The 12,541-nt window shown below is 43.1% G+C and overlaps 2 protein-coding genes and 1 long non-coding RNA gene across 5 annotated transcripts in view; 1 reads left to right on the plus strand and 2 right to left on the minus strand.

Annotated features, from left to right (window-relative positions):
* Positions 1 to 1,069, minus strand: part of LOC109311725 (glutathione S-transferase A4-like) — a 17,089-nt gene extending 16,020 nt beyond the window's left edge. Inside the window, exon 1 of one of the 2 annotated variants that reach the window (XM_019537517.1) lies at positions 987 to 1,069. Coding sequence is in view for 1 of the 2 variants with exons in the window: in XM_019537516.1 (XP_019393061.1) it covers positions 733 to 771 (39 nt within the window). In the remaining variant the exon portion in view is untranslated. Of the gene's footprint in view, positions 1 to 732; positions 962 to 986 lie in introns of those variants that run through there. The other variant, XM_019537516.1, reaches the window with a different exon arrangement.
* Positions 1,070 to 5,301: 4,232 nt separating this feature from the next.
* The window catches only part of LOC109311726 (glutathione S-transferase 3-like), an 18,189-nt gene continuing 10,949 nt past the window's right edge, over positions 5,302 to 12,541 (minus strand). For both annotated transcript variants that reach the window (XM_019537519.1, XM_019537518.1), the window contains exons 4-7: positions 11,460 to 11,592; positions 10,790 to 10,931; positions 9,365 to 9,496; positions 5,302 to 6,431 (exon numbers count right to left, since the gene is read on the minus strand). In XM_019537519.1, the coding sequence (XP_019393064.1) occupies positions 6,285 to 6,431; positions 9,365 to 9,496; positions 10,790 to 10,931; positions 11,460 to 11,592 (554 nt within the window). In that variant the 3' untranslated portion in view covers positions 5,302 to 6,284. The remainder of the gene's footprint in view (positions 6,432 to 9,364; positions 9,497 to 10,789; positions 10,932 to 11,459; positions 11,593 to 12,541) is intronic.
* LOC109311729 overlaps positions 7,657 to 12,541 on the plus strand; it is a 20,506-nt gene continuing 15,621 nt past the window's right edge. The window contains exons 1-2 of the long non-coding RNA XR_002101594.1: positions 7,657 to 7,666; positions 11,437 to 11,441. This is a non-coding gene — a long non-coding RNA (uncharacterized LOC109311729). The remainder of the gene's footprint in view (positions 7,667 to 11,436; positions 11,442 to 12,541) is intronic.

The raw sequence follows: 12,541 nt of genomic DNA on the forward strand, positions 1-12,541 counted from the left end.
TTTGACCCCAGTACTCTCTCCTGCCATGGCAGGGGGTCGGACTAGATGATCTGCTCAGGTCCCTTCCGACCCTAGAAACTATGAAACTATCTATGTCAAGTTGCAACTACTATTATTAATATAGATTCTTTTACAGTAGCAACTGCAGGCTGAAGTGCTTTAAAAATAAGAGAAGGTACTTGCCCAAAAGAATTTAAACCTAAGAACTGTCCACAGAAATAAATAAAAAGAGCCAAAACATTTCTTGGAAGTAACTCTAAATAAAACAAAGACTTGCCATACACTATTCAGTTTGACCACAGCAGAGCACAGACTCTACATATTCTGTTCTGAAAATCAAATTATTGTGGGATTTTCCACTGAAAGATTTTTACTGTTGCCAGGAACTAGTGTAAAGAATCAGCTTATGCTGCCATATCTAGAGAGGATTATCTCCACCACCAAAATGATTTTGGGGGGGTGACTGTACCTGAGGTCTGACCTGGACCCACCTCTACCTGTTTGTTTTTCAGCACTCCCTGCTAACACACTGTAACATGCATAAGCACTCAGATTGCAGCCCCAGGATGTACAGTCACTTTTTTATAACCCTTAGTAAAATGAGCTTTTAAACATCAAACTGCTCATCAGAATGATGAGAAATGTATATTTTTTGGGACCAATACAAACTTCATCCTTATACTAACCGCAGAAAAAGAGTCCAACGTATTTTGATCTGGCCACTACATCTACCTGTTCTCTCAGTGAACTCTCGAGCTCAGTGAATTCCATCTGTCGTTTCAACCCACTCTTACTCGCTCCTTCCACTGTCCTTTTGCTCCCTACCAGCAGACTTGTGTTCCCTGCAGACTGTTTCCCAACACCTATCAAACTAGGAAAAAGTTATGTTAGCTCAAGTAACTAAGCTCTTATTAATCTCACTAAAAAGAAACTTCAAACAGCTGGGGATTAAAAGAAATCTGCTTTCTTTGGGTTGCAAGACTAACCTGCAAGTCCTTGCTGTGCACCAGCTCTTAACCTTCTTAAACAAGGAAATGTGTCTCAGATAATGAGACTTTGGATCTGCTCTCCATGGGAGGAGTCTCCAGTCATACCACGTACAGAAGAGGGGTTTCCATTTTTATTCAAGAATTAATCCAGTGCTTTGGCTTCTGTTTGACTGCAAGGATATTTCCTTGTCTCTGTGTTACAGTGTAAAATGATATTCTGGATGTGACAGCTGTTTTCATAAGGGATACTTATGAAAAATATGAGATTATTTACCTTTGAGTTTTTAGTTTCTCTCTTCTGAGCACATCTAAGCAGGTGTTAATTCTTGGTTGTGTATTACCAATTCTCTGGTTCAAGGGAGCTTTGTTATCTTGTTCTATTGCATTGATGGCAAATTACCTTTTGAAGGGGGTTTAGGGGGTTGGTTTGTAGGTGAAGGGTTTGTGGTTGTATTGTGGAGGGGGGTTGTGAGTGTAGGGTTTGTGGAGGGCATCTGCCACACACCTGTAAACCCCCCTCCCCATGGTGTATAGCCTGTGTTGCCAGCAGCAGCAGCAATAGTGGGCCTTTGGGGTGCTCGTGGCCCAATGCAAGCAGAGCCTCCTGGTGGTGTGTGGCACTGCCTGAGACCTGGGGGCCATATGGAGCTGGCCTGGTCCACTGGCACATGCTGACAATGGGCAGCTCCTGCCTGCAGTGCCAGAAGTCCCTGGTTCCCGGGAGGCTGCGTGCCATGGGGGGTGGGGGACAGTGGGGGACCTACCCCTCCCACACAGTCCCCCCGACCCTCACAGTCCCCCTATATCCACACACAGTTCCCCCACGTCCTTGCTTACCAGGGACAGGGAGTGGGTCTCAGCCAGCTCTGAGCCACTGCTGCTAACCATGCCCTGCTTCCATTTCCTCCGGTGTTGGAGCAGCAGGGGCATGCAGCAGGCATGGAGATGCTCTCTACAGGTGCTAGAACACCTCTTTGGTGGACCTAACCTCCAGTTGCTTCGAGGCATGCTCCAGGAATGCTCCCTGCACTGCTTTTTTCTGGCATGTTTTCTTTTGATACTGGTATCAAACAGAGTCCAGGCTGCATAGTTGCAGTGTGGGGAACATTTTTTTTTGTGGTATGCCTCCTGTGGCATTGAAAATTTGTTTGAGATGCTGAAACAGACGCATGCTTGCTCACGTGGATGCAGCCACGGAGGCTAAAGGGGAGATTAGGGGAGTGGTGTGTGTGTTTGCATTTGCACAAGGCAAAGCTTCTTGTAATATCCATTGTTCACAAACTGTAGTAGGCGCTTCTGATGAAAGGGCTCTGTAAATTATGAGCAATAGATTTATGCAAGATAAACTACTACTAGGGAATGCAACCATAACTCTAACACAAGCTTGTGTGCTGTCTGGATTTTTGTTCTTGTTTGGGAGGGTTTTTTTGGCCATTAGATACCAGCAAATCAATGACCTGCTTCAGGTAATGGTGTTTGGTGTGGGAGAATACCACCCCCATAAATACTAGATCTGCCATTTCATAGTTAGAAGGTGCAATGGCATGGAGCTGGCATTGATGCTAGCTACAAAGGTGACTTGTCTACTGGAGACATGGGATCAATCTATGATGAACAAAATTTGAGATGACAGCACACATTCTGCATTACTCTGACCTTTTAGCAGACCTTCTGGTCTGGCAGTAGTGGACTGCTCTGAAGTGAATTCAAATGGCCATTGATGAGAGCTGTAGGTCTATCATGTTCACAGAATAAACTGCCATTGATGTAGTGAAACTGGTCTCCTGGAACCAGGCGATTCTGGCAGGTAGAACACATATACTTAAGATGATAGACATTGCCTTGTCCCCTCATGACCAGCTCACTAGCAGGAATAGACTGTCCACAAGCACTGCAAGCACCACTATTTCCAAATAACCTGATGTAGTTGTTTTTGCACAGGATCATGCCGCTCTTGGGCCTTTCCCCCTCAACAAAAACTTTGCTTTGACACACTCATTTTTCACTGTGTTTTGGCGCACACTCAACTGAAGTCCCTTGGGCCTGAGGCCTACCAAACTATGAGACACTATGCATTTTTATTACAGCGTCCCTACAGTCAGTAGAAGCAAGGTGGCCCTTTTGTGCCTACGATGAGCCAGTGCTATTAGCATATGGAGGTTCTTAATACGTTGAACGGGAAGAGATTGTGGTCTTAAGAACAGAAAGCAAACTGTATACTCTTACCAGAATCATGTTTGCACCCAGACCTGTTACTTAGGGTTCAAATCCACACTCATTACTCATGCTTACTAGTACTTACTCTTAAATTGGTTCTGATGAAGCTGATTCAAGCTACATAAGTTATTAGTCAGTAGGGCTAAAAATTTCAGCAATCTCCTATTTCTTCTGGTAGGGGCATCACAGCAGCACGTATAACATTTGGGTAGTGAAGCTAAGATTTCTGTCACCAGAAGGACTTTACTGAAAGCATCTCCTTGGACAACATGTTGAGAGACACTGCAGTCTGCTGAAGGGAAGGCTGGAGGTACTTGAATGTGTTTGCTGTTTTCTTCTATGTACTCCACTGGCCATCCTCCCAGCCAAGTTTCCATTTGCTTTAGAAAGTTGCAGAAACTAAGGACTGCAATATATTCATTTAACAGTCATAAAATCATCAAGGCTACCTAAAGTCCATTAATAATTACCACAAAAGAGCTGCACTAAAGTATGCTTCAGGTGTCAGCTTTTTGGTCGGTTATTAGGTATTAGAGAACTTGTAAACAGCAGTGACCTTCGGACTTGCTTTCTTCCTTGGCTACGTAAAAGGTTTGGTTTAAATATTGTGGGTTTTATCAACTGGAGTCCAAATGGAGGCAGGCCTACGTGGCACTGCAGTGGGGAATGCTAGCTCTGCAATTCCCATCCTGCCTCTTTGTCCCCACCTCCTCTTCCACTACACTCTGAAGGTTCCCTAGCCAAGGAGGCTGAAACATGTGGAGACTGACCCTGCAAACTTTCCTTGGAATGATACTTAGGACAGGTGAGCTCAGTTAGGACTGCAAAGGAAAATAAAACAAAACTGAAGTATAGCAGTATTCAGAAAAGCCATTATTCCCAAGCCCATAAATGATCCTACACATCAGCTTCTTTCTGCACCTGTGAAGTTGACACAGATGGTCTGTGGTCTCAGGGATGGTAGTTTAACAACATTTCCTCCTGCATCCCCCAGAATTATTCCAAAAGCTCCTGTTCCTCTCCATCTGGGACAGGTAACACAGCAACACATAAAATAGATGCTGCATATTCAGTCCTGAAGCCTTGGGCACATATTACATTTATAGCACTATACATGATCTTACAGCACTACAGAAAGCTAGTGTGCATACAGTCACGCTGTCTGCAGCACTACATAGCAGGCAGATCCACCACAAAATAGCACTCTTTTTGTAGTGCTACAAGTGATCATGTGTTCAAGGCCTGAAAAATATCCATGGGAGGGGATTAAGGCTGGGGACAGGAAACTGCACACCTCATATATACAACTCCCCTTCTCTCGGCAGAACACATTTATTTCTTTCAGATGATAATCTGCATTTTCCCATGAATATTTTTCATAAAGATTGTTAAAAGACAACCTGTAAGCCACTGAGGCAGCAGCAGACCTTTGCCAGCTGGCTAAGTATCCCAGAATATTTCAGTTCTAAGGACAATATCTAGCACAAGTCAATTTTCCCAGATTTCCTGGAACTCCAATCATGGGAAGATAGGTTAGATCAGCATCAAACTGCAAAACCACCTGTCTGAGGAACTGCATCCACAAGAGAGAAAGTTCAGCCAGCAGCAAAATTAAGAAAAAAATGACACACCACGTATTCACATTCTTATTAAAAGAAGAGGGGAAAAAAAGAGACCCCTCCCAAACTGAAGTTACAACCAGCATTAGATAGATGGCAGCAGTGAGCCAAGGTAGAGGAGCCCAAACCACCTCCTTTTGAAGATGAAGTCAAAACACTTCAGTTATGTTAGTGAGTCCAGGTTATTTAAATGCTGACCAGCACTATACAGGAAGGGTACTTGCTCCCAGTATCATTGCCAGGGAAAAAACACCTCTTCTTCACAGCAGCATCTCTCTTCCTAATCCACAGCTGTTAGACAAGATGAACAATGTGGGGTGGAGACGCGGGTGGGAAGGAGGCTTATTTGTGAACTGAGGATACTTAGACACAGTTACAAATATAGAACCCCATGATACCAACATAAAAAGCAGTGTTTCAAAGCATGTTTTACCTGGCTTGATTGTTTATAGCAATACTTGGAGTTGTTCTCTGGATTCTTTTTTTTTTTTTTTTGGCAGAACCCGAGTGAAAACACCACACGTTTTGGAGCAAGACATGCATGTTAGCTTCTGCTCCTACCTAAAGCCTTGTTTGTGGGAGAGTAGTAGCAGAATTAGATTTGGTTTCAACCTAGACTTAGTGGGCTTGTTTTAGGAAACACATGTAATTTGTTTTGCCAGAGCTGTTAGGGACAGTTTATTACCTAAGCTCTTACGTCCACTTAATTCAAAAACTGTTTCCAGTTTGAAGAGAAAGGCAGCCTCCACATGTGGGCTGCAAGACAGCTTTGATCAACAAATTCAAGACACTACCACCACATAAGAATCAAAGAATTTGTTTTGGTTAGAAAAATGTCTTTCCAATTATTGAATGATTACGCAGAAAAAAAAAAAAAAAAAAAAGAGAGACACTCATGCAATGTTAGCTCACACATCTTAAACTAAGATTTATTAAGAGGGAGAAAATGTGTTGCTAATATCCTGACTTGATATCATTTCAGCTGATATGCTGGTGTCCCACAAAGGTTGGAAGGTCTAGGATTGCCTTTCAGGCTCTTAGAACTATTCTCATGTTTCCCCATGATTAAATTCACCCTCAAAATATTAAGTTTAAGCTTAAAATTGAGACCTCTATCTGTATTTCATTGCAAACCCTGGGTGTTTGTTGATAGAACATCTTCAGGCTGGTAAAAAGCTTCTAAGTTTCTTGGGATGAAGGAGGGGGATGATGGACTTTACATGCATGTGCTCATTTCATCCAGAACAAGAGAAATTTAACAAAGGTTACATTCAGTAAACTGTTAGTAATTGAGAGTTTTGACTAATTCTTGCATATTACATACAATGCTATCAGATACAATCAACTACCTATTCAGTCAAGGACAGTATAACTATCTCTGTAGTTCAATAGATTTCTCTCACAGAGTTTGAGAGAAAGTATTTGCTAGCATTGAGCTTCTCATTGCTTTCTGAACCAGCTACACACTTGCTTTTACATTATAATACATTTGGAGAACTCTCCTCACAGTCTCCACATATTTATCATCGGGGATAGGTTTCCTTTGGCTTCCAGGTTCCAGAAATTTCTTTATTCTGGGCATGTTGCTTATTCTTGCTTTCAACATCTAAAGAGACAGGAAACAGCACAAAGACATTTAAAGGACTAAAGTGAGGATGGGGTTGGAAGGGGAAGTTGCATGAGTAAAAATCAATTGATTTGACCGATGCCTGAATGACCAGCTTTTAATTTAACCTTAGTAGGGACTGTTTAAGTTTTCCAAATGGCTCCTCCCAATGTACTGAGGTGGTTCTTATCTCTTTTAATTTACAATGCCCCAAGTTTAGCCAAACGAGAAAATCCCTGCAAGAATGGCATTTCTGTATAACCATTTCAGGCAAAGGATGGTCTTACTGTTGAATTGCAGGCAAAAAATCCTGCTGCATTACACTGAAAGACAAGTCACCACCTGCAATCTTTGTATCTGTTAAGCAGATACAAGAAATGAGGTACACATTTAATAAGATATAATGGGACTTTAAGAGCTTAGCTGTGAACCACCACTCTTCATGGACTTATCGTACCTATTAATTTCACTGAAACAAAGTGATACAAAATGCCCTACCCTTGTTCCCATTCTGGAAGTGTAAATAAGATTTAAACATGAGATAGAAGCATATAAGTGATAAACATGGAAATATAAACATGGAAATATGAGAAAGCTCTTGGAGATGAGGCATAATCATTATTCATTCCAAAATACTGCCCAAGCTGGTTGTATTTTAAAGATAAAAATAATTGAAAAGGTGCATGGAAATTGAAATTTTAAAATACAGAGCTCTCAAGTTCTATAATATTAGAGAGAGTGATCTAAAATATTATCTATGGAGGTCTTTCATTTTAATCATGGAAAAAATAGCAGTGGGGTGCTTTGAACTAAAGCTCAAACATGTTTTAGTTCAAATTGTCCCGCTGCCATTTTTTCAGGATGGGGATGCTGATACGTGACACGGAAGGCTACTGAAGCGCACCAATTTCTGTGCTCTGACATGCTTGATATCCAGCGTCTTGGAGCAGGCTCCCCACACATCTACAGCAGCTTTATAAGCCCAAGGCCTCAGCTGGTCAGGTAGTCTAGGCCTGAGAGAGTCATGAAAAGGGGAGTGGAGGGGCTCCTGGTTGCAGAGCAGCAGGGCTCCTCAAGTGACAATGAAACTGGGTAAGTGACTCCGCAGGCCCAGGAACAGGAGAAAGCTGCCTGGGGCAGAGGCAAAGGCTTGCTTGTGCAGGCAGGTGTTCCTTATTTCATGGTAAACCCAGAGAGAGTTTGGGCTTGGGTGTTTTTGTTTTAAGTTTACACTGGTGGTTTAGCCTTGAGCCCAGCTCAAGGCCTGCTCAAAGAGCTAATAGCCCCAGAGGGCCTTTAGACAGAGACTGCCAAGGCTGGTGAAACCCGGAGGTCTCAGGTGACCTGAGGGTGGGGTGGGGCCAGAGCTCAAGAGGGGCTAACGGGCCAGGAGGGACCACAGCCAGGGACTGCCTGGAGACCTCTATTGGCCCAGGAGGGACCAAATGTCCAAAAAAGACAGATAGGGTCAGGGACCTGCAGACAGGGAGGCTGGTGCCTAGAAGCCAGGTCCTGTACCATGGTTCTGGGCTAAAAGCCCAGCGAGAGCATAAGGGGAGGTGGCTGATAAGGCTAAGACCCCTACAAGGCAAATGATTATAAATAATACCTGTGAGGCACGGGGTGTGGTATAGGGAAGGATGGGGTGACACAAGGAGCCCTTAAGGCTACAGGTGCCCTGCAAACGCATGGACAGGCAAAAAGACCTACTGAGCTTAAGGGCCAAACTGAAACTAGTGGGGTCTGGGAGGGGCCTGTTAGCAACATGCATGGACAATGGCTTCCCCTAAAGCCTGGGGGCAGTCTCTTATTTAATCCTCAGTAAGACCACAGAGCAATCAAGCAAGGACTACAGTAGAGACTGAGCTGATCAGGAGTCACATGGCCACCAGGAGGTGTCACATGGCCACCAGGAGGTGTCACATGGCCACCAGGAGGTGTCACATGGCCACCAGGAGGTGTCAGGGTTCCTGAGGCACTGGGGAGGGCAGTGGGCCCAATCCAGGCCAGTGGGGCTGGTGGTGGGGGAGCAGGTGGGATGTTTACAATCAAGGAGTAGCCTAGAGTGGCTACACCTTAGTGTAACATGGGCATGATAAAATGGATCAGAGATAATCCTGCCCTGGATTGATGCAACTGAGCTACATAATGACTGCTTAAAACTAGTTTCTGGTGTTAATGTGTGGGCAATCCAGGGTTTAAGTGCTTCAGGAGCCACCCAAAATTACTATGTAACAAAGCCCTTAGTCAATGGGGAATTTGGCTTTCCTCCCCAGTCACATTACCCAGACTAGCAATAAATATATCGACATCGTGAAAGTAAAGTAGCTGAATTATCCATAGTTTTTAAAAGTCACAACCTGTTATCCAAAATGATTTTCTACTGAAAAGCATTGAGAACTGATAAGAAGATGAAAAAAACCTATTCTACAGACTTTACATTGCCTTCTACAAGGCAGTATCCTTGTCATGGAATTCCACAGGCTTGCAAAGAAGTCACTCTAAAAACTAGTAGGCTTTGCACAAGATAATATTCCATTTAGGATTGCACTTGTGCACCCAATATTTTGCCCTGCTCAAGTTCCTGAAAAGCATTAGTATCTATGGTTGTAATAAGCCTTCATCTTAACTTTAGGAGAACCAACCCACCTTTCTATTAATGGTTTTCAGGGATTTGGTTACTTGTCCAAATACCACTTACATGTCTAATATGGGGATAGGATCTGGCTTAGATTTTGGTAGACTTCCAGTCCTACCTGCTGACTGCCCTTGTCAGGAAGTAGAGTATAACTCATTTATTAGAGAGCCACTATATTAGTCTTTTGGCTTTTAAAAATATTATAAATGCTATATGTGCTCAGGTTTATTTTCCCATGTAGATGGCCAAGAAATATTTCCATCATTCAACTTTGTGTATTTGTTAACATAGCTACCTGTAGCTGAGGGAATTCAGAGAGAACATCATACTTCTTCTCTTCTACCATTAAAATAGCTTCAAACAGATGAACATCTGCCCAGCTGAACTGGTTGCCAACGAGATATTCTTGGCCATGGTCTCTCAAAACCTGAAAAAAAAGTTTGATTCACTAAAGAAATGCCACCATGAAAAAACGAGCAGCTGTGGCTGGTACCTCTTAGAAAGCTTAAATCAACAGCCAGTTCACCAGCCTGAACCACTTTCCGATGGAAGCACATTAAATTCTATGCTGTCATTTCTTCCAACTGTAGAAAGAGGGAGAACATTAACACAAACTCCTGGAAAGCTGGGTTCAGTCTGTGTTCCAAGCAAGAACAGCTTCTGTGACCTGAAGTAAGTAAAGTAGGACCAGATGCACAAAAGCAAGTTGCAGGTCAGCCTCGCTGTCTAGTTTTAGTGAGGCAGCATACACATAACTGAGGTGCCAAAATCCAACTGACAAGCAGGCTTTTTAAAGATCAACGTGACACTGTTGCACATTTTAATCCTTGTAGGGACAACCATGTTCTACAAGTATGTTACTACATTAGATTAGAGTGGGGTGTCAAACTCCTTTAGATGAGTGACATGGGGCCAGTCCACAGGCCAGATTGGGCCAGCAGGTCCACAGACCCCCTCCTCCATGCCAGATCCAGGGTCCATAGAACCTGCTCCAGAATCTGTGCTTTTTGTGATGCACATCCCAGAGTGGCTGCAATGGGTGCTGCAGACATCACGTGTAGCACGGATCCCAGGCTGGACAGAACAAGTGCAGGTTCCAGCCACTCTGTGACCCATGCTACACACTGAGCCCCAGATATTGGCAGGTCTGCGACTGTGCCATATGCAGTGCCTGCTCAGGCTGGACCACGTTGCATAGCTGCATGGAGTGCCTGTGGATTGGCTGAAGCAAGCACTGTATATGATGCGTGTCCAAGGAGAGGCATTATGTGCATTCTCAGAGCACCTGCAACTGGCACTGTATACAGTAGGATTCCTGTGGGACTGGTCCAATTCAGTTCAGATCCAGGGACGGCACTGGAGGCCAGATAACAGATCTTTATGGGGTGGATCTGGTCAGCAGACCATAAAAGGTTTGACACCTGTGGGTTTGAGGCTTTAAACAAAGAAGGACTGTCAAGATAATTTAATGTGACATATGTTACAACTCATCCCACAGAGTCAATAATTTCTGCATCTATCCCATGACTTACTACACAGTTAACATTCTGGAAGTCTTCTAAATGCTCAATAACTATAACTGGTAATGCTATAGTTATTACAGAGTGCTATCCCACTATCCCTTCCATCCCAGTATTTTGGACACTCTTCCAGCACCTTATTTTGGACACTTCACTGCTCTCATATTACCCTTCAGTGTTTGTTCACTGCTGCCACACACCTTTTCATAGGCTGGAAAGTATCTATTTGTGGCTTTTTGGACTATTAGGGCACATTGCTTCTCCTTATCCTCATCTGATAAGAAAGGGAACATCATAATTAACTGCATTAGGTCAGTTGTTCCTTCCACATACATGTCAATCCTGAAGAGAGAAGAAAAGAAAAAAAAACCCCCCAAAAAACAGATTTGATTTTTAAATTCAAATTTAACTCAAATATCTCCCAGAGACTAGACAGACTTCTATCAAAAGCAGCATTTTTTTAAAAGTTGCTTTATAATGCTGTTGTGTAGCATAATGCTTTCTAAAAGCAACACACTATTTTAAGTCACATTTTGCAGATAAAACACTTCAACATTGCTTCTCCTTAATATAAAAAGGAAGATGGTTAGACCCATCTTCTAGTATACCTCTGTCAAATGTTATGCTAGCTAACAAGCTTGAGGGCTATTCTGTTACAAATCGAAGCACTTGGCCAACAGGTCCCCGATTTTAAATCAAGATCATTGGAATATAATGATTCTAAAATCTGACCTTTTCTGCAACAGATTAATGCCACTGAGATGCATATACAAGGACTGTGTACACCTCAGACATGAGGTATACTAGATAAACCCTAATTCTACGTTAATTATTATAATAGACTGAGTGAAGGTACTGATGTTAAAGTACAGGGCTCTCTCCTTCAGGTCCCTCCCGTAGAGGTTGTGCGTTGCTGCTATATAGTTGAGAATAGCTCTGGTTTGCACCAACTTCATCCCATCGATTTCCACCATGGGAACCTGTTGAAACATCAGGGCTCCGTCTATGGAAAGGAAAAGGAAAAGTCATAATACCACACCAAACTGATTATTGCACTGAACTACAGTACTGCAGTTGCCTCAGGTTAAATCTTATCATGACATGGAATCAGTTACAATTTGTGGATGGAAGAGTCTAACAGTGTAGGCCAGGGACTGTCAAACTACAGCCCATTGACTTTGGCACCATTAACTAGCAGTGGACTTTACTTTCTCTGTCTAGTGTTGTGGCAAGGCAACAGAGAGAAGTGGCAATAGCAGCTGGATCTGATTTGAACACAAGCTGGGTCATTCTGCCCCACTGCTGGGAAAAAATGCTGCCAAAACTTGGTATAAACCATCAACAGTAAATCATTAGGGCTGGTAAGGAACATGAGCAATTTTTACAGTTCAACAGGGAAAAAAAAGAAAAGAAAAGTTTACTGTGGTCCTAACTCATTAAAAGAAAAATCCATCACATAATGCCATAACTTGATTATGCACATCAGTCCCTACAGCTGGCACTGAAGCACTGGGACAAAGGGATAAAGTGATTACCTTTGGAGCATCAATAAAAGCAACTTTTTATTACTCAGAAGGGACTCTCCATATACCGGTGTTTGGAAGTTATAAGTTTCCCCATTATTAAACAAAAAAACCCAAAGTGAAACAATGAAAATGTAAAGTAAACCAAACTGTCACGGTGTAGGGTCCCCAGGGATGGCTGTGATGACCCTAGGCCTCCGTGACTATGCCTGTGGGCACCTTCTAGTCTTTCCTGCCATGTCTTGTTGGTTGAAATAATAACCTGGGAGGCTGCTCACAAATTTGTGTGGTCATGGACCTGCTGAACCCCAGTAGACCCTGCTCATCATAGATCCCTTGCTAGGTTTTACTCAAAGTCAGTGCCTCTTGGGACACCTCAAGGCTTATGCTAGATGCGTGGCTCCAAAAACCACCTTTTTACCATGCCCA

This window comes from Crocodylus porosus, unplaced genomic scaffold (genome assembly GCF_001723895.1).
Source record: "Crocodylus porosus isolate Cpor-Errol unplaced genomic scaffold, CroPor_comp1, whole genome shotgun sequence".
Lineage (NCBI taxonomy): Eukaryota > Metazoa > Chordata > Crocodylia > Crocodylidae > Crocodylus > Crocodylus porosus.